The 21,500-nt window shown below is 45.8% G+C and overlaps 1 protein-coding gene across 1 annotated transcript in view; it reads right to left on the reverse strand.

Annotated features, from left to right (window-relative positions):
• Window positions 1–21,263, reverse strand: part of LOC126523498 (fatty-acid amide hydrolase 2-A-like) — an 84,741-nt gene extending 63,478 nt beyond the window's left edge. The window contains exon 1 of the mRNA XM_050172103.3: window positions 20,982–21,263. Coding sequence (XP_050028060.2) covers window positions 20,982–21,170 — 189 coding nt within the window. The 5' untranslated portion in view covers window positions 21,171–21,263. The remainder of the gene's footprint in view (window positions 1–20,981) is intronic.
• Window positions 21,264–21,500: the final 237 nt, after the last annotated feature.

Consider the following 21,500-nt stretch of genomic DNA (forward strand, 5'->3'; position numbering starts at 1 on the left):
CAAGGCTTTCTTTACCTCTTCCGGTGTTACCTGTGGGATTTCAAATTCCTCTAGACTATTCTCTCTTCCATTATCGTCGTGGGTGCCACTGGTACTGTATAAATCTCTATAGAACTCCTCACCCACTTGAACTATCTCATCCATATTAGTAATGATATTGCCTGCTTTGTCTCTTAACGCATACATCTGATTCTTGCCAATTCCTAGTTTCTTCTTCACTGCTTTTAGGATTCGTCCGTTCCTGAGAGCATGTTCAATTCTATCCTTATTATACTTCCTTATGTCAGCTCTCTTACGCTTGTTGATTAACTTCGAAAGTTCTGCCAGTTCTATTCTAGCTGTAGGGTTAGAGGCTTTCATACATTGGTGTTTCTTGATCAGATCTTTCGTCTCCTGCGATAGCTTACTGGTACCCTGTCTAACGGAGTTACCACCGACTTCTATTGCCCACTCCTTAATGATGCCCACAAGATTGTCGTTCATTGTTTGAACACTAAGGACCTCTTCCTGAGTCAAAGCCGTTTTGTAGCTTGATCTGGAATTCCTCTATTTTCCCTCTTACCGCTAACTCATTGATCGGCTTCTTATGTACCAGTTTCTTCCGTTCCCTCCTCAGGTCTAGGCTAATTCGAGTTCTTACCATCCTATGGTAACTGCTATGGTCGTCCGCATTGTTGCTGAATAAAACAATGTCATTGGCAAACCGAGGGTTGCTGAGATATTCGCCGTCGATCTTTGCTCCTAAGCCTTCCCAGTTTAATAGCTTGAATACTTCTAAGCACGCAGTGAATAGCATTGGAGAGAGTGTGTCGCCCTGTCTGACCGCTTTCTGTATAGGTATCTTCCTACTTTTCTTGTGTAGAATTAGGTAGCTGTGGAATCTACGTGGATATTTTCCAGGGTATTTACGTAAGCGGTCTGTACTCCTTGATTACTTAATGCATCCATGACTGCTGGCATCTCTACTGAATCAAATGCCTTTTCGTAATCTATGAAAGCCATATAGAGAGGCTGAATGTAATCTGCGGATTTCGCGATTACCTGATTGATGACAAGGATGTGATCCATTGTAGAGTATCCCTTCCTGAAACCTGCCTGTTCCCTTGGTTGATTAGAGCCCAGTGTTGCGGTTATTCTATTGGAGAACATCTTGGTGAATATTTTATATAATACTGGGAGTAAGCTAATGGGCCTATAATATTTCAATTCTTTAACGTCTTCCTTTTCGTGAATTAGTATAATGTTCGCACTAGATTTCTGGGACCCTTGCACTCGATAGAAGCTTCATATAGAGAGCCGCCAGGTTTCGTAGCATTATGTCTCCTCCATCGTTTATTAAATCGACTGTTATTCGATTTGCTGCTGCCGCTCTTCCTCGTTTCATGTCTTGAAATGCCTTTCTGACCTCATCGCTAGTTATAGGAGGATTTTCTGTATCCTGTTGATTACTGTTTCGAATGGAGTTATCCTCACTCCTCTGAGTATTGTGCAGCTCAGTATAGAATCCTTCCGCTTCTTTTACTATATCTTCGAGATTGCTGATATTACCCTGCTTATCTTTCAGTGCATATATCTTGGTTTGTCCTAGGCCAAGTTTCTTTCTCACTAATTTCAGGCTGCGATTTTTTACGGCTTCTTCAGTCTTTCTCACATTACAGTTTCGAATATCACCTATTTTCGCCTTGTTGATCAGTTTTGACAGTTCCGCGAATTCCATCTTATCTCTTGAGTTGGACACTTTCATGCTTTGTCGTTTCTTTATTACGTCCTTTGTTACTTGTAAGAGCTTACCCACTGGTTTTCTGGGTGCCTTACCTCCCACTTCGATTGCTGCCTCTGAGGCCCGCCTACTTAAGGTTTCATTCATTACCTCTATGTCATCTTCATCTCTCTGTTCTAAGGCGGCATATTTGTTTGCAAGTACCAGCCTGAATTCATCTGCTTTCACCCTAACTGCATCTAGGTTGACCTGTCTCTTCTTGACGAATTTTACTCTTTCTCTTTTCAAATTGAGGTGAATCCTAGCCCTGACTAGTCTATGATCACTGCACTTTACCACACCTATCACTTCTACATCCTGTACTATGCTGGGATCGGCAGAAAGTATGAAATAAATTTCATTTCTTGTTTCACCGTTAGTGCTTTTCCAGGTCCACTTTCTGTTGCTACGCTTTCTGCAAAAGGTGTTCATTATTCGAAGCTTACTCCTTTCTGCGAATTCTACCAGCATCTCCCCTCTAGCATTCTTAGAATCGACGCCGTAGTTGCCAATTGCTTGTTCACCAGCCTGGTTTTTCTCCACTTTTGCATTGAAGTCGCCCGTTACTACAGTATACTGAGTTTGCGCTTTTGTCATCGCTAATTTAACATCTTCATAAAAATGATCTACTTCGTCATCATCATGACTGGATGTTGGAGCGTAGGCTTGTACTACCTTTAATCTATACCTCTTATTAAGTTTGATTACGACTGCAGCTATCCTCTCATTAATGCTGTACAATTCGTCAATGTTGCCTGCTATGTCCAGCTGTATTAGGAATCCTACCCCGTATTGTTTCTTATCTGGGAGACCGCTATAGCAGAGGACATGTCCATTATTCAACAGTGTATAAGCCTCCCCAGTTCTCATCTCACTAAAGCCGATGTTATCCCAAACAATGTCTGATAGTTCCTCAAAGACTCTTGCTAAGCTAGCCTCATTCGAAAGGGTTCTGATGTTAAGCATTGCAAGGGTAAGTTTTTATTGGCGGCTTGTCCGGACACAGAGATTCTTAGCAACCATTGCTGCGTTACAGCTCTGACCGCCGTCTTGGTCAGGTGCTCCGCAGCTGCTGGGGACTGAGGGCCATTGGGTAATTCAGTGATTCAGTTGGGAGGGAGCGGCTGAATACTGCACCCGGGAGGCCAATTCCTGTTCTGATGAGGGAATGCCTTGTTGAAGCTTAGTGGACCTTCCTAATTTGGTTGTACTTTTATTAGTATAGCCCCACTCGATGTCGGCATCTTTTGTCGGTGACAGGCGTCACTCCAAGCCTGCAGATGTTGTGCACTGGAGGAGGTGAAATTCAAAGTCGCCATCGTAAAAAAGAAAGAAAGAAAACATAGAGGGATTCCAACGTCTGGCTATGGCAAGCGAGCATTCGACATAGCTCAGTCAGATAATCTCATAGACGGCGAGGCCACCTTATCGCGGATAAGTAAAGCCCAGATAGCCCTACATGCGTAAAAGCTTCTTTGATTTATCCGCGCTAGAAACATCTCAGTAGGCACATATTGGCAGCGCGTTTCGGAGATTTCTGCAACCTATTTCGTAAATCCTACGTGCCTAACAACTTGTTCATGCATCCGCGATAGATGTGTTTTCCTGATCGCGATCAGTAACTTAATATAGAACGATTTCTAAACGGTTCTGGCCTCGTAGTTCCGGAATCACACGTGCGCAGACGACCGTGAACTAGGCTATGCAAGCCCTACAGGCGTACCGACGACCATTCACTGTTGCAACTACCTGCTCATGATCTACAGGAGTACAAACGGAAACCAGCGAAAACGAATATAATTGCAAATGTAGAAGAAATAACTGGACACAAACTACAACTTTTTATTTTTGATGAAAATTTGTATGTGAATTTTGCAACTGTTGCCGTTACGTTATTTACTTATTATTGTGTGCGTGCTACTGCAATCCTAACAGCGCTGCAATGTTTTTTCGCTTTTTAGGAAGAGGAGGGGGGAGGGGCTGTCATCAGAAAGTCAGCGCGAGGCATGTCGGTAGAGTCAGTTTAAGTCATTTTAGAGTGCCTTAAATGCCTGAAAACGTGCTACAATTATCCGCGGTATACGGGTTTTGATAATCCCGGCAGGTTCACGGCATAGTATTTCGCAGTGGTTCTAAATCGTGGTTTCGGAGTCTTTCGTACGCAAGCGGCCGCGAACGCGGATTGATACACGATATATTTTCGGCGGAATTGAACAGCACTTAAGAATAGTGTAAAAAGAAATTAAACTTCGAAAATGAAAGAACTTTCAGCGCTTACCGCGAATTCGCTAGTCGCGCCTGGAAGGAGGTACATCAAAGAGATCACGGTCTCGCCTGTCTCATGCATCGGAGAAGTCATTCCGAACGAGGCGGCACCGATACTGATGCGTCGCGCAAGGCTGAGGCGAGTTTGAAAAAGCGCTAACTACGCTATGTGTGCACATTTCTATGTGTGTCTCGCGGAGTACGTAAGCTCACATGCCACAACTCTTCAGGATTTCATAGCGCAGGCGACGAGCTCGGCACGAACTGCTGAAGTTGCACGATAACTCTGGGGTTAGCGCATCCTGCTCCCTATTTCATATCGATTGCCGCAGTGGCATAGATGAGATTGCTCGCTGGTGGTGGTGGTGACAAGTTCGATAACCCTTTCAGCTCTGGTGTCAACAACACGCCACGTCAGCGACCCGCGCCAACTATTTGCGCTGGCACCCGCTGCGGCCGTGCTCAATGGGAGGCTCTCGGTTTTCTACGGTTTCAAAACAGCGAAGTGAGTTGGGGATGGAAACTCGTGTGGACGCCTATCTTATTCGAAGGCCTCTGCACACACTGCACATGGCCCAGCCAGTGTGATTGATGGCCAGAGAGAGGAGTCTGCGAGGGTTAGCCAGCTGTAGCCTCCGTTCGCAGCTCAAGGCTGCGCTTTGAGCGAAGGCGATGTCTGTGCATGGTCGCTGTAATTGATGACAATGGCCTCTACGACGTAGTCTAACTCGCACTTCCGTGCTCATTTCAAAGAACAAGTTGGCCTTTCAGTCAGAAATGAGGAATCGCATCTTACTGTTCTTGCGCGAACTACGCTATATATATATATGAACTCGAGCTGCGCGACTGTATTACCGGACAGAGCAGTTCCGATCACATGGCGCGTAGACGCTTTTAGGTCCGGGACACGTGAAGGCGTATCAAAAGATGGAGCCTATAGCAGGTTAAGCTGTTTATATAGTTTATGCCAATGCCATCATTAACGCGTACAAGCTATTTGCAAAGAAGGGGGGGGGGGTGCTTCTCTACGAGATACACAGATAGAACCAACCGTGTCTTGTTAGCAGTCACCTCGTGCAAACGACACCTTTTTCCAGGTAATCATTGACTAGCTAATCAGCCGAAATGTATTACATAAATAAATTATTACTTGCACAATTGCGCAACCTCGTATGTAAACTCGCGCGTCGCATTGGAAATCTTAACATCAAGTAATTTGCAGTTTGCCACATTTTCACGAGTTCTCTTTGCGTTTCAGAGCTGGGCCTCAAAACGCGAGGCCCACCCACGCGCATTGCATGCACGTCAGCTGCGCTCCCGAAAGGAGTTCAATGCGACTAAGTCTGTTCTACGCCTGACTTTGCGAACGCACAAAAGTGACAGGGCGGTGGTGTAGCTGTAGGCGGCTGCTGTGAGTGGGCCATTGCATGACGCTGTATGACAGATCTGTGCGCGCCGGCTTAGCGTGGTGATAAGGACTACAAATAAAGAGCGATGCAAATGAAAATATGAAGGCGAAAGCCCTGAGTGGCTCGTTGCGCGAAGGCCTTGGAAAATAACGAGGTGTCCAGTCAAGTGGTACAAGAAAAAAAAATCATGAACCCTTCCACTCTGTGAAGAAGGACGAGCAGCGAAGCTGTGGCCTTTTAACTCTATCAAACGCGTCTATCTTGTAGATAGGTGGTGGTGGTGGTGGTGGTGGTGGTGGTAGTGGTAGTAGTATTGAAGGACACAAAGAAGGAATGCAGATTTCGACTGTGGAGTGATTTAATCTTATTCTTTTACGTAGTAGTCACGCGCAATTAAGTACCACCGCATGGCAGACGGAAATGCCACAATATTCCCAAATTCCCTGTGAACTACGTAATTGTGAAAAGTAAATGAACTTGGCGTAATGCTAGAGTCGTCTTAGCGGCTGATTCTCACAAAAGTTGTATCGGGATAGTTTCGATAAAACAAGAGCTACAGCCGTTTTCTGTAACCACACTCCCTCCGTAAACGGTCATGTACTGACAGCGGACGGGGAATTCTGTAGAGCTTGCAGCTTCACTGTGGACTAACTCTTTACGACAAGTAAACGAAACTCGGCGCAAGCATAGAGTCGTCTTAGTGGGCAATTTAGGCACGTTTTTTCCACGCTATCTACACTAGATTCAGAGTTACAGAGCATTCGCGAGAAACTGGAGACGAAATTTTTTTTTCGTGTCGATGCTACGCGTAGATGGACGGACATCGACCACCACCGGAGGGTAGCTATATGCAGCTTCGCTGTAAAAGCCCCCGTGACCTTCTCCGAGCGAGAGGCGGGTGGAGAGGAGAAGGCGCGGCGCGCGCAGACAGAAAAGCACGTGTTGCGTCGCTGATGTCACGCTGCGGCGGCGGTTGTAGCGACAGTCACCCATAGAGCACTAAACGACAAGAGTGTACACTCGAGCCTTTCTGCAGCTGAGCTATGCAGATTCGCCGATTACGCCAGGTGGCAGAGCACATCAAGAAAAAATGTGACTGCGGCTGCGGCCGTGGCTTCACAGGCGGCGCGACCCAACGCGTGCGAAGCCCAGTCCGGCCGCGTCTCGCGGCGACATTATTCTGTAAAATTCGCTCCAGGATCGCTGTTGGGCTCTTCTGCCAACACCTGACACTACTTCTTCGTCGCCGTTTCATGGTAAGGCCACAAGAAGTTCTTTTGCACGTTGTGAAACAATTGTTCTCTTCATATTTCGTTATGCCACTGTGAAGCCGCATGAACGACTGACTGAGTGGGGCATGGCGGCCTTGACGCCATAAACAGCTGCTGATTATTTGCAACGTTGAATTAATTTCGCATTCTTTTTTTTTTATCATGCGAAGCAATGAGTGGTTACGTCAACGATAACAGCGACGCGGCAGCATCCGTGCTGCGAATCATGCTCGAAACAAGGACGAAGTTCGAAAATAAAATAAAATGGCTCGTTAAGAAATGCCTCCTATGCACACATGCTGTTCAGTGCAAAGGGTTTTATGTGGATCTATTCAAGAAGGTCACGCGCAGTGGCTTCTGAAAAAGTATGGTGTGGCATTGTGCAAAAGAAATGTGGCTATTTCCAACCTCAACTCTGGCTCTCTCAACCTCCGTAGCAGGCTATGTACGCTTCAGCGTTGCTAGCTGTTTTGCACTGGGTCGAAGATGCATGTTCATGTTTTTTGTATGCACTGCTTACCGTAGAAAGTTTGTTTCTTAGCATATATAAAAGTGCTTCCCCGACTTGAGGTCAGAAAAATTTACATTACGCGAAGGAACGTAGCATCTACATTAAATAGCTTTTAAGCCTCTAGTATTGCTTACCTTCTTCCCGTCATTCTACGTGTCATTCTACGTGTCGCAGGAACCTCCAATATTGCTTCTTCAACATACACTCTACAGCCTAAGAACATCACGCATATTGAAGTGCAATTTTCCAAGTATCAGAAGACGATTGCAAGGCTTCGAAGACAGCAGGTGAAGACCCCCACACAGTCGAAATGTTTAATTGAATGAGATGTCAATATCTTGCAGCTCTTTAATGTGGGACTCACTGGATTACAAGTTCGAGATGAGGATGTTGGTGCGCGCCCAATTGTTTTTGTAGTCATTTTATTTTATCACGCAACCATTCACATAATTCTGGTACCTTAATTCACCCTCCTTCGTAGAAGTACAAGAAAAAGCGTCGTATTTATTTCTTCTAAAACAATCTGATTTTCCGTAATTGCTGGCTTGTCTGTGTCGTTTTTTTACATTGTCTGGACAGTTGCAACACGTCTTGTGCTTTTCGTTATGCTTGTGTAATGTTTATTGCCATCACCCCATTAATTTCCGACTATTCTCCATTACTTGCATTTCGCAGTTTTTTCCCGTCTCCATGCGTCTGCCACTTTTGTCAAAATCTTGCTGCAATAAATTGTCTGACATTTTCGTGTTATTAACTGTCCAGCAAGCTGATTGATATTGAAGGAACATGGCACATTTATTTACAATAGTACTTTTGGTGCGAGTTATTAGAAGCACAATGTGACAAACAAAATTGTTCCACTTCCTCATTAACAGTTGACATGATTGTTGTGCTAATCTCCAGCTTGAAACATAATGAATGCGAATATAAATAAAACTAACAAAGTAATACTCCTCCATGCACTCGTCGACGCAACATACAAACAGCGGCACAAGCGCCTGCATGGAATCACTCGATTCATGCAACGTTACTGGTCACAAAAAAGAATAAAAGAAATGAAAATGAAATCATGGGATCCCAAATTCGGCGGCGTGCGGCGACCATCTTGGTGGCTGATGGGTTTCGCCGATTCCGCAAACTGCGCTGAGAGAAAGAGAGAGAGAGAGAGAGAAGTTTACCGATACGAAATGCAGAGAGGTCGGCCTGAGGTATTATCCTCTAGCCAGCTACTCGGGCTTGGGGGAAGGGGAAGAGTGCGCTGAGAGCTAATGTTGGCCGCAGGGGCCTACGGGAATGTCCACTCTTTACCTTTACTATATTACTCTACGAGTCAACTGCGAAACCGGAGAGACGGCGATGGCGGACGCTCGCCCTGGCCCCAGCGGATTGCACGGTAGGCCTCAGAAGTACGCTACTGCCTCGGATGCTCGCCAAGGAAGAAACGAGGTGCGACGTGGGAAGCGGCGGGTGCAAGGCTTTTGACCGCGAGTGCTGCTGTCCCCGGCTGAGAGGACGCAACCTAATTGTGTTCAGCTTGTGTGGCACATTTCTAACACTCACTGGCGACATGTATGCTGCACCGTAATGTAGTGCATTAAGTGCTCGCATGTGTCGTTGAGGAGGTCGAACTAAAAGCGCCACACGTGTACTTCACACTGCGGCTCGTTATGTCTTGAAGTCTGGCCGCTCCGATCATACAACTCAATGCATTACCAAGTGTGCAGCAGCCTTTCGCCTTTATGTGCTACAGGAGTGTAACATGCTGCCGAACTTTCTAAGGCGAAAGCCTCAAGTGGTTTGCTGCAATGGCGCATACTGGAATAAAGCTGCGTCTAGTCCAGTTAGCCAAACAATATGATCATCAGGATTGGCTCATACCCCCCGAAAGCAAGCAAAGATGCAATGTCTGTATATAAATGAGGAAACGAAAAAAAGAAAGAACGAAGAAGGAACGAAACAACGAAAGAAGGAACGAAAGAATGAAAAACGAAAGGAAGAGAAAAACGGAAAGAAAGAACGAAACAACCATTCGGTAAGGCATGAACATGTGTCGTTGAGGTCGACTTACAGCGCCTTACGCTTACTTCATACTGCGGCTCCTTGTCTTGCAAGGAACCTCACTCCTCCGATTGGAGGATATAACTTAACGCATTACCAAGTATGGAGCAGGCTTTCGCCTTTGCGTGCTACAGAAGCGTAACATGCTGCAATTTTTTTTTTTTTTGCGGACTGCTGCTGTTTTACCTCCACCTTGCCATTTTTACGCGACCATCAAATCCGCCATTTAGCCTTGTTAGTTTTTCGAAACGACATTTAGGGGCACTACGGTGGAGCGCGCCGGACGTGCGGGGCAATTCTTGTACGCTTTTTGGGGACATGTATCCTGCACCGTAATGTAGTGCATATATATATGTATATATATTGTTGCAGGAAGAAAGCAGGCCCACGAGTGTAATATAGTGTATATTTAAAATTGATGTATATGGCGTTCAGGCAACTGCCAGTCTTCGTCTTCCTCTAGTCCAATTCAACTTCTTCCGTCCCTTCACCGTAACAATATATATATATATATATATATATATATATATATAGAGAGAGAGAGAGAGAGAGAGAGAGAGACGGGCGCCTTCGTCTCCGGTATGGGAGAAGCAGGGCAGAAAAGCCGCTTGGTGCACGCTATACTCCGTTCCATACATAGCAGTCAGCGTTGTGGAAACTAGAGAGACTTACAATGGTTCGCACTTCACTATAGTTCGATGTTTCTTGGCTCCCTTCGGATGACGGCAAAAATGCATGCTGCTGGCTGTTACGGCTGGCGTATAGCACCCCGTGAAAAGGGTATGCTCGATCACCATGCCTCATCGAAACGAAGGGTGAATTCCTAATTCGCTATGGTTGTATCGAGTGGATGCTGGTCTGGCGGACGCCCCGCAGTGTTCACAGACCCCTTTGTGTGTGCACCCTTTCTGCTTCTAGACAGTATCCCCGGGCTGCCGCCAGCGGAGACACGCTCGTGAAGACGTCAAGTGGGACAATGGATCAGCCGCCTATGCACAACCAGACGCCCTTTCGACGAACTGTCAAGCTCTACAGGAAAACTTCCGCGAACCAACGTCGCCTAGAAGAAAGGATCAAGCCGCCCCTCCCGGACCTACAAGCTCACTGAAAGTGAGAGCAGCTGCAAAGCCAGGACGAGGGCTTACTACGTCAACTGGCAGAATTGATCAGGTGCCCTTTCCGCGAACCAACGTCGCCTAGAAGAAAGGATAAGCGCCTCCGATCCCGGACCTGCGGGTTGGTACCCGGCGGAGGCGGGCCCGTACCGGCTCACTGAAAGTGGAAGACACCCATCAACAAACCAGTCTCAGTGCCTGGCACGTGACGTTGACATGAGCAGGATCCCGCCCGCGATCTTAGAGAGCCTATTTAAAGGGGTTCCGCAATGGACATTTTCACTTCATTCTCTTCTTACACCAACCATTGAATAAACCGTGCAAGTTTCGCACTATAAGTCGTCGCGTATGTACAGGATGCCTGCAGCCCGCCGACAACGCCACGCTACCCAATAGTAACGTCGGTCGAGCTTCGATAAACAGGCGTCGCAACTACTCGGCAGTGGTGGGGTACGCTACCCTGGAGAACGCAACATGGCCGAGCACTGCCGATGAGATCAAGAACGCCCTGCCGCTTCCTCGTCGCCAGTCACGATGCAGCCGACCTTGCTCACCGAACGCACGCTTAAGAGCAGCAAAATACCACTGAGCAAACGCTCCGTCACGTGGCTTTTTCCATATTTCGCGGGTTTTCCTTGCAATCCGGAAAAAATGACTATGTGAGAGGTATCGTAAAGGAAACAACTAGATCGGTGGTTTCTGAAGGTACTCTGCAAATCTGCTTATGATACTTGGGGTCCTCCGCCAATAAGTCGGGTACTTAAGCGTAATTAAATAATGAGGTATGGGGAAAAGAAAAGTTGGCTGAGTAACTATAGGCTATTGCAAATACTATCATTTGGTTCAATTTGTTTCCGACGCGGCTTTCATTACTAAATTCTTGGCTCAAGTTATGTGGGACACCCTGTATATCAGCTCAGTATTGAACGAAACAAGTTTGAATCCTTAGAAACAAACGCACTGTCGCATACGGCTGCTAGTGCGTTGTTTTAGATCATTTTTCTTGTTCTTTTTGTGGTTTTTATTGGCGACTCGTCGCCAGGATCGGCACGTGCATGCTCGCGCGAGCGAACGCTATTGGCGCGCAGCGTAGCACGCACGAAGTACAGACGGAACATGCGGAGTGCTAACTTCACTTGACCGAACTTCTTGCGTAGCTTCCACAGCTATGTATAGAACGGAGTATAGTTCAAACAGAAGGAAAGAGCCTCAACGCTGAAGGTGAAGCTTGCTTCTTGGAAGCATCACAACGCGGTATTTCGATTTCTCCCATTGCCTCTGAAAAGGAATGAAATTGAAAACTGCCGCAGTAAGGCGCTCCCTAGACGCGCCCTAAAACTTACAGTGTACATCCAAAATTTCCAATAGGGTCTGGTGAGTGACCCTGCAAAATGTAGACCACACTTAACGACTGAGTCTGCGCTGTTGCCTAAGTCCCATGTACGTTCATAAACTTTTAGCAAAAACGTCGGGTTTGTATTAAGTCGTGTACGGCGTCTTATATGACATTGCTTATCCTCGACGCGTTCGACACCGGAATCAGAATCGCTTTCCCAGTTGTAAGCATCCGTTGATTCTGGTGGCATTTTTCTCGCAACGTTACGTATTCTTAGATAATCGAGTTTTCATTTGCATAACTATGCTTTTGCTCATTTTTCACCGCGGCTCTCGGATTGACAATCAGCCCTATCCAATGCCTCCCTGGGAATTTACCAGCATCAAAACTAATAAGCCAACGAAGTTACGCCGCAGCGATACAACAGGTATTATTGACGAACACGATATCGTCGATGCATCATGCGTTAACACCTGCAAAGTCTATACGGATGCTGCCATTCTCCCAGACGGCGGAAGGACATCATTCCTAAGTACTACGCATAATTTCATCAGCGGCCACCAGCGCTATTTATCTACGGAAGCCAGCGCTCTAGTAATGGAACTTCAAGCCATCCACGACGCTGTGCAAGATGCGACATCTAAGCTGCCTACCATCAAGCAACTAGGTATCTTCACCGATGCTTTAGCGGCTATTCAGGAACTCAAGAAGGTTGATAAGGCGATGGAAATCTGCGAGACAATACACACTATGAATAGTAAGACAGCTACTTGCGTCAAGGTACACTGGATTCAAGGCCATTCAGCGAACCCTCACAACATTGCTGCTTACCAGCAGGCACACTGCCCTCCTAATCCTGATCTTCCGCCTATTCCCCTCCCACCTCAACCCCTTAACTCGCTCCGAGCCCGTTAAAAGTTTCTCCGGCAGGACACACGCGCTCTTATCCCACCGTGTGTCTGCTCCCTCCCCCTTCACCTTACTAGGGCGGAGGAAGTTGTGCTTAGGAGGCTTCGGGTCGGGGTGGCCCTTACACCGGCTGTTATCTCAAGGTGGACCTGGTCGCATTTACCACTGGGTGCTACGTGTCCATACTGCTCCGTTCCTGTGATAAAAGCAGATGCATACCACCTAATATGGACATGTACTGGTTTAAAATCGGAACGCTCGCGTCTCCTACTGCAAGCCGGCCTCCGCTACAGTGTTACAACCAGCTATGACCGCTGCATACATGACAACAGATTCCACAAAACACTGCTTCAATTCATACACAACAGAGGCCTCACAGCACACATATAATACACATATACGCATCAAAAATTATGCCTTAAGGGCAAGTCTTCATCGCAAAAAAAAAAAAAAAAACTATGCTTTTGGCTTGTTTTAAACTATTTTGTCACGCCGCATCCCTCTGAGGAACTTCCATTTTTTTGCAATTATTAGGATGTAAAACAATATATATATATATATATATATAAGCCCTAGAGAAGCGAATCATTTCAGGAGGTCGGTTCGGCATGGTAACTACCAAATTCGCCGCATTAGGGATATAAGAGGCATAAGCTTTATACGGCAAAGGTTATACATCTCCCCTTGGAATGATTCTATAGTAAGCTGTCTGCGAAATGATTTTCCAGAAATAACATGGCTAACACGGTTTTAATTCTAAGTACCCTGGCGCTGATAGGTAATGCACTTGTATGGAAGAATGATGTTGCCAGGGTATGGGCGAAATCGTGATGCTGTGCTGCGGAGCGAAGTGTCATGGCCGCTTTCGCTTGAAAGACTGGAAAGGTAATGACACCTTTTTGTCAGAAGATCCGTTGATCACGGCATCTATATACTGTGTGGGCGATTAGAGGCGAGTGCTGAAAGTGCCAAAAACGAGTACTGAGAGACGTGTGCGAGGGCAGAGTTTTTTTTTTTTGAGACTGCTTTTTTTTTGCAATGTATCAACCTAATAGAGACATCAAACACAGAAGACGCCACTTAAATAAAATTAAATTATGGGGTTCTACGTGCCAAAACCACTTTCTGATTATGAGGCACGCCGTAGTGGAGGACTCCGGAAATTTTGACCACCTGCGGTTCTTTACCGTGCACCTAAATCTAAGTACACGGGTGTTTTCGCATTTTGCCTTCATCGAAATGCGGCCGCCGTGGCCGGGATTCGATCCCGCGACCTCGTGCTCAGCAGCCCAACACCATAGCCCCTGAGCAACCACGGCGGGTAAGACGCCACTTAACACACCCACATATCTTAACTGTAATAATTGTTTCTGCGCATGGAATTTCTGTTTTTGAAGCCCCAAACTGTTCACTTCTGCGCTGGTATCTGTTAACTGTATAACTTCTCTAATCTTGCACGAGCCTTGGTCAGCCCCACTTCACCGACTACCGATGAGTGTATAGAGTTTCTCACTATAATACCTAGAGGGAAATCTGGCGCCACCGTCTATAGGAGTTTCCTAAGGGGCGCTGTGCCCTCATGGGAATGACTGTATATGTGCCTGCGAGGCTTGTGTTGCCAGGTATTGCAAGAGGCTTCGTTTAAAACGTGGATATGGCTGCACAAATAACGCGTTCTTAAAGTAAAGTCTTCATAAAATGTTTCCATTCACGCATATTACATCTTTACTAACCTACAATGCATGAGCAAGCGAAGAAAAGCAAGAACAGACGACAAACTGTTTCAAAGCAAGCGCGAATCTTGTCGTCTGTTCTCCAACTTCAGCCGCCCGCTATTACCTTTTCCGTAAGTGTACATGCAATAACAAGTTCTCATAGACAAAACATGTTTTCGTGTAATAATAAAGATAAAACAGCTTTTTAATTGCTGTTTAGTAGAAAATGAATCATTGTGACAGACGAAACGATGCTTGCCAGGCGCGCCTTCAAGGTGTCCTGGCTTTGTGAGAACGATGCCAATCCGAAGTCACAATATACCGGCATCTCTATGCATACTACAGTACAGCAGCGCCAGATTTCCCTCTAGGTAATATAGTGAGAAACTCTATGGATGAGTGGGAGTGGGAAGACCGAATGACCAGATTTCAAGAAATTACACAACATCGTAGATTGCAGAGGCGCACATTCCCGCGGCAGCACCCAAAATTAAGCGAAAGTCAGTCTGTCGAATGGAGGCAGTTACAGACCAGATCCTATCCGAGTCCAGCTATCATGCACCTAATACATCCAGATTTATACACGACTGACCAGTGCAGACATTGCGACTCTAGAACCACCCTGGAGCATATCCTGCGGGAATGTACGGCTATAATACAGGATAACGGTGATGCAGCCTCAAGCAACGACAGCCTCCGCGCGCGCGGGGAGTCTGCGTTGCCCAGCTCGGACCTGCAGCACCAACTCTGAGCCGTCCAGCGAGCGGAGGAAGCCGTCAAGGGCCAACAACTCTTGGCCGAAACTAGGCGGGGTCCAAGCCCCCCGAACCAAATCGCAGGGCACTCAATAAAGTTATTTGAATGAATGAATGAATTACATGGGTCATTTATTCGCTATTCTTATATAAATTCTAGTAACACTGTATCTGTTACTGAGCGATGTTGTTATACCAACAAAAAGTATTGCATTTCACATCGTCGTTGGTGGTTTCTACAGCAGATAAGGAAGCTTGTTGTCATTTTTTGCTTTTACTGTACCATGTAGCATGACCTGTTTGTTTATTTTTGTAAATCTGTCTCATACAATGCCCACCTTTGGTCTCACTGAGACTCGCAGTATCGCATATAAATAAATAAATAAATAAATAAATAAATAAATAAATAAATAAATATCAATTCTTTTTTCTCGGCAACCAGTGCAGAAGATTTGGTGAGGTTTGCTGCATCTAAAATAAAAGCTTGAAATATAGTTACTGTTTTTCACGAATTCTTAATGTTGGTCGCAAATTTTTTATGAGCAAGTGGAAAAAATCGAAAAATTTCTGAAATCGAAACCACCGAGTTTAGAACTCTGTAACTCAGCAATGATATCACAATTATATGAATTGCGCCTAACAGTACATCTAAAGCGGGCAAAATTGATATGCTACACATGAACCTAAAAAAATTACTAATATGAGAATATAGCTTTTGCAAAACCCTTTTACAGAAAGTAACAAATTCGCATGAGATATAAAATTATGTACCAAATTTGTCCGCTTTCAATGATCTAGCGGATGCCGTTTACAAAACCGCGACATGTGTTTTGATACAGAGCTATTATGTGCTTCTACGTTTTTTTTTCAAACTTCTGTATCTTCTGCAGAAACTTCTGAAATGCAGGCTCTACATCGAAATTCCGCTTCCAACGGTCACTAGAATTTAACTGTCTCTTTCACATGCAACACATTTTATTAATATAGGTCCAGGGCTTATCTTGGAAAAACGTTTTTGCTTTTTACACGTGTTTCAATAGGCAGCATCGGAGTTGGGCCCGAGCTAAAGCTTCCTCTTAAGCTTGATATCCAAGACAACGGGCAATGGTTTCACATCTGCTCACTTGTAGACTCGTTCGGTTAGTGCGCTAGATGCACACATCTGTGAGCGGTAATATTTGCACCGTTCTAACACGCCACGTACGTTAAGCAAGGATAGCTGTTCCGCAAGTCTGATAGTTATATGGGAAATAGCGTTTGAGCGTTACACTGCCACGTAGCTTGATTCGTGGGTTGGCATATGTTTATTGCGGCGAGATCCACGACGCTTAGGACAATTGTGGCGCTCCGTACATCATGCATGCACGGCCCATGAGAGCGAGTAGTGGAATCGGTATGCCAAAGGTGCGACTGTCAACAAAGAGAAGGTGGCTCGAAAAGCGGTTGATGTTTAAACTTCGATAAGAGTGTACTAACTTCATTTTGCAGTATTTGCAACTATTGAACCACCACCACTACGCGAATAACATTTCTCTTATAAGGTTAGCTGACTCATTCAACTACTACGGCGCTCACATTTCCCTAGACCTAATTTGTACCCTTCACATTAATCAAATTTCTTAATTGAATTCCGGGCCTTTACGTGCCAAAACCACGTTTTCATTATGAGGCACGCGATAGTGCGGGACTACGGATTAATTCTTAGCACCAGAAATCTTTAATGTGCCCACAATGGACGGGACCCGGGCGTTCTTGCCTTCATCGCACATCGCCTCCATATCGCCTCCAACGAAATGAGGCCGCCGCGGCTGGGATTCGATCCAGTGATCTCGTGCTTAGCAACCCAACACCATAGCCGCTAAGCCACAGCGGCGGGTAATCAAATTGCTAATTCTACAAATTGTGCCCTAGGCTACATCCGGGGCAATAATCGTCTCGCGTTTTTCTTTGTTGATATTTAGCCTACAAACTCTTGTCTGCCCTTACTTAAATATCCGAGGGCAGTATTTTTATTTTACCATTACCAAATACACCTGATTAAAACACTCAAATCAGTCAAGAATCACGTTCTACTAAATTGGTTCTAGCTGATTATGTTTACAGCAGCGCAGTTTCGCGGCGGTAATATAGGCAACACAACTTCCCATTAAGACCAATCTCCGCAGAATATCTCGGATACAGGTTTACCACAGGCTTTTTTTTTTATTCGCTGCAGCCTAACAACGAAATCATCATACCCGTCCATCTGGTGCCCCGCACCACCTAGCCTAATGCCATCTTCGCTCCACGTGATCCTACCTTAACGTTCCAGCAGTTTTTTTGAAGTACTGCACGTCACTGTAATCGCCTCCTCATTCATACCGTTGCAATCATCAACTCTGCTTGCTTCAAATTTGCCGTTGAAGAAGCTGTGTCTACCCGCGATAGCGCATGGCAATGCCCCGCATGTACTATGTGCTCATCATGAATATTATCTTATCTTCTGTTATTGTACCGACCGCTCACCTTGTCGCTCGCTTGACCCTTGAGGTGAAAAAAAATATCTTAACTTTAAGCGTTGTGCATCCCTGCTGAATATATACATTCAAGTGGACCACCTGTGTTAGCGGTGAGAAGGGATTTAATTAGGGTTTGAGAGAGAAGTAGTTGGTATTCCATAACTAGTAAACTTGATGCCCGAAGGATGAACAATGAGAAGAGACGCACAAACCGCAATCCTCCACTCCCGCCCCCCCCCCCCTCCCTCGCCCGCACGCACTTCCAGCTACACTTTAAACCATGCCATTTTAAAACAAAATTAGTTGGAAGTTGGCGAATGTTCATGTCTGACCACGCGTCACTGTTTTTCTTTCACGCCTCAAGATTAGAAGTTGAGGGACATATATTCTTGATGGCGTCTTTTCTGTGATACGTTAGAATCATTTTGTAAACTAGGCAGAGTTGTTACAAGGTATGTTTATTTCTTTTAACAATGTCTATGTGTATTATGTATGATGGAAAGAAGAATGATAGGTGTAACGTTAAGGGATAAGAAAAGAGCAGATTGGGTGAGGGAACAAACGCGAGTGAATGACATCTTAGTTGAAATCAAGAAAAAGAAATGGGCATGGGCAGGACATGTAATGAGGACGGAAGATAACCGATGGTCATTAAGGCTTACGGACTGGATTCCAAGGGAAGAGAAGCGTAGCAGGGGGCGACAGAAAGTTAGGTGGGCAGATGAGATCAGGAAGTTTGGAGGGTCAACATAGCCACAATTAGTACATGACCGGCGCAGTTGGAGAAGTTTAAGAGAGGCCTTTGCCCTGCAGTGGGCGTAACCAGGCTGATGATGATGATGATGATGATGATGTGTATTATGATTTTTGAAGTAGTACAGCGCATTTACTACACTCGGGGAGTACTTGGTTTCGAGGCAAATAACGACGATAACTTCTCTTTCTTATATTACTCATTGATTGAATTCGTGGCTAAATAACTAGCTAGCCTGAGGAAAGTGGATGTTGGCACGAAAAGAAATGCTTTGACGTTGAATGTATCTATCGCGATGAATATTTGACAGCGGCCATATACAGGAACCAAGTTGCGCTGGTACAACTTCAAAGCCAGGTTACGGTGGGGACACGGAAATAAACGTTACAGCAATTGAGGATCCAAAACCATTCGTGTAACGCAGCGCCTATAAGTGGGGCCGCATGAACAATGAATCTCGACATCTTATACTTCACTACTCGAACAGTGTGTTTATCTCAGCTTGCACTGAGCGCAGGCAACAAATGTGATAAGTGGCTCGAAAACTGCCTCATTAAGAACCTAAGATCGATAGTGGGTGCGAGCAAAACACTCGTCGGGAAGTACCAGGGCCGAAGAATGGCTGTCGGATTACGAGAGTGGCCTTCGAGATACGCTTATCGTAATAGCGGCGTTTAGCGGGACTTGAGAAGACACACTAGGACGACGTGTTTGTTATCCTTCGTCTTGCTGTTGCGAGTACTGTTAACGGCGGGTGTAAGAAGTGTCACACCAACTAGCTGAGTCATTTTTTTTAATTGTTGCTAAACATGCCCCACACTTAGCGAAAGATGCCCCGACGTCGGTGTAGCGTATAAGTGTATCACGTCCGAACGCCTCAAAACGAATGTGGGTGTCTTCAACGTGTTTGGGCGCGTAACATTCTCGCGATTCACTATTTCAACGGAACTTTCGAAATTTCAGCTGTCAATTATTTCCTGCAGCTCTGCTGCGTTCTTATATATCTAGAAGTAATGACGCATAAGGAGTTTGTTACCTGTATTTTAATTAATATTCATGTTGGCACTCAAAATAAGTAGGAAACTTTTTTAGCGCCAGAATCCGCGCGAAACCCCGAGCACAACTTACTCCGTCTGTACCCTTTGTTCTTGCACGCTGGAAAAGCTAGGGCACCGGACCAAATAGCTCCAGCGCTGAATTCAAAACATGAGCATCATGAACACCCTGGTAACTTTTCAGATTATTAGATTTCATAGGACTACAAAAAAAGAAGTTTCGGGGCACAGTATCCTGCGTTTTCAGGAAGACACCACGGGAAGACCATTTGACGGATGCGTACGAAGGCACCTTCGCGTATATTTTTGTTTTAAGTCACGTAACATTCATAATAGCTGTAGGGCGCTGAGCGCAGGCTCGAAAGGTTTTGTGTGAAATCATAGGAATATAACAGAAGAACTATGCTGCATATGAGTAAACATGAGAGAAAATTGACATTTCTAGCAACGACGCAAAATTCGACAAAAGTGCACAGTTTATCTCGCAGTAAAGCACCGGCTTGCTGGCCTATTCTATATATTTGCAATGCGGCTACATGAGAGGCCTCTGCCTTTCACACCTGTGTCGGAAAGCTAAAATGCATGCAGTAATTAATTGTCCTCGCTGTGGTACGCAAGCGTCTATTGATCATTCACAAAAAGGAAGACGTGTGCAATTCTTGTGTGCTAAATCTCGAGTATACAGTGATTTTTTTAAAATTAAATTATAGTATAAATGTTGTCTATTATACTTGCCATTTTTCCCCCACATCTGATTGGCAAATTACTGCACACAAATGGCAACAGCAAATGAGAAATAAAAAAATTTAGAGGTCGCTCAAGCCTTGCCTTTAGGACTGTAACGCGACAGCACTAAAAGATGTCTAACTGCTTCTAACGTTACCCAGAAACTGCGGCTTACGTAACCTTAATGTTTACCGGCAAACACTGGCGGCGAACTCTATGCGCGAAGGCGAGCTCTTTGGTAGAAACGCGGCCTCTTGCGTGGGCCGATGCCGGAGGTAGTGCACAGGCACGCCAAAAAATATGCGATTTTCAGGTTATTGTTATTGTCTCGCACTTTAAATATTTAGGTCTTCGAAGACTTAACATAAAAGGCGTGCACTACCGGTGTTTCATGACATTTGTTGGTGGGCTGTTATTCTCAAAAGTGCGAGGAATAACTTTGTCAAGAATGTAAGACAAGGCATTAGCAACTTTAGTGATGGAATGGCCTGGCAATATAGCACGCGTATATACCGCATGTCGTATAGCAAGGCGTGGCATATAGCAAGGCGTGACATACTTATTTATTTATTTATTTATTAGTATTACCCTCAGGGCCAGAGGCATACACCTAATTATATACGAAAATTTTCGTTCACAGACAACTCCATCGACGCCGACACCGTATATTCTGCTACACGTACGGGGCCTTTACCGCTATAGCGCTAAAAAAGCACAGACGTGCACTTGATGCGATGCCACCCACTTTACGCTTCCTTAATTACTGACGTCGCCCAATGTAGCGTTAAAACAGAGTGTATGCGTAGAACAACGACGAGCCGGCAAAGCATCGTGTTCCAACTCACCTTGCCTTCTCTGATTTCAGCGGCCAGGCGGATGGCGGATCGCAGGAGCAGCTCGTTCTTCACGGGGGGCGCCCTGTGGGGCTTCGTCCACAGGTAGCGAAACCAAAACAACAGCCGGACCGCGTTGCACCAAATGAAGACGAACGCCTCGAGGAACAGGGCGCAGAGCCCTTCCCGAAAACTAGCCATGTTGTTCGCCCCGTCGGCTCTGCGTCCGGGATGCCCGCTGTATCGGAAATGAGCCCCAGACGCACCACCGAAGGCGAGATAGCGGTGGTTGTGTCGAGCGAACGATAGCGCGGCTTCATTGCACGGCGAGCGCTGCTACGAAGGCGAGGAGGACGCGCACTGCCGCTCGAAGATCGTGGCCGGCGTCGCTCGCATTATCCGGCGACGACGAAAATAGACAACGGCGGCGAGATAGCGCGAGACGCCGCTTCCTCTGCAATCCACGTGTTGTCGCTACGCGCAGGGATCGTGTAACTTTGCGTGTCTGCGTTAGCCTTTCTGGCAAAAAAC

This window comes from Dermacentor andersoni, chromosome 6 (genome assembly GCF_023375885.2).
Source record: "Dermacentor andersoni chromosome 6, qqDerAnde1_hic_scaffold, whole genome shotgun sequence".
Taxonomy (NCBI): Eukaryota; Metazoa; Arthropoda; class Arachnida; order Ixodida; family Ixodidae; genus Dermacentor; species Dermacentor andersoni.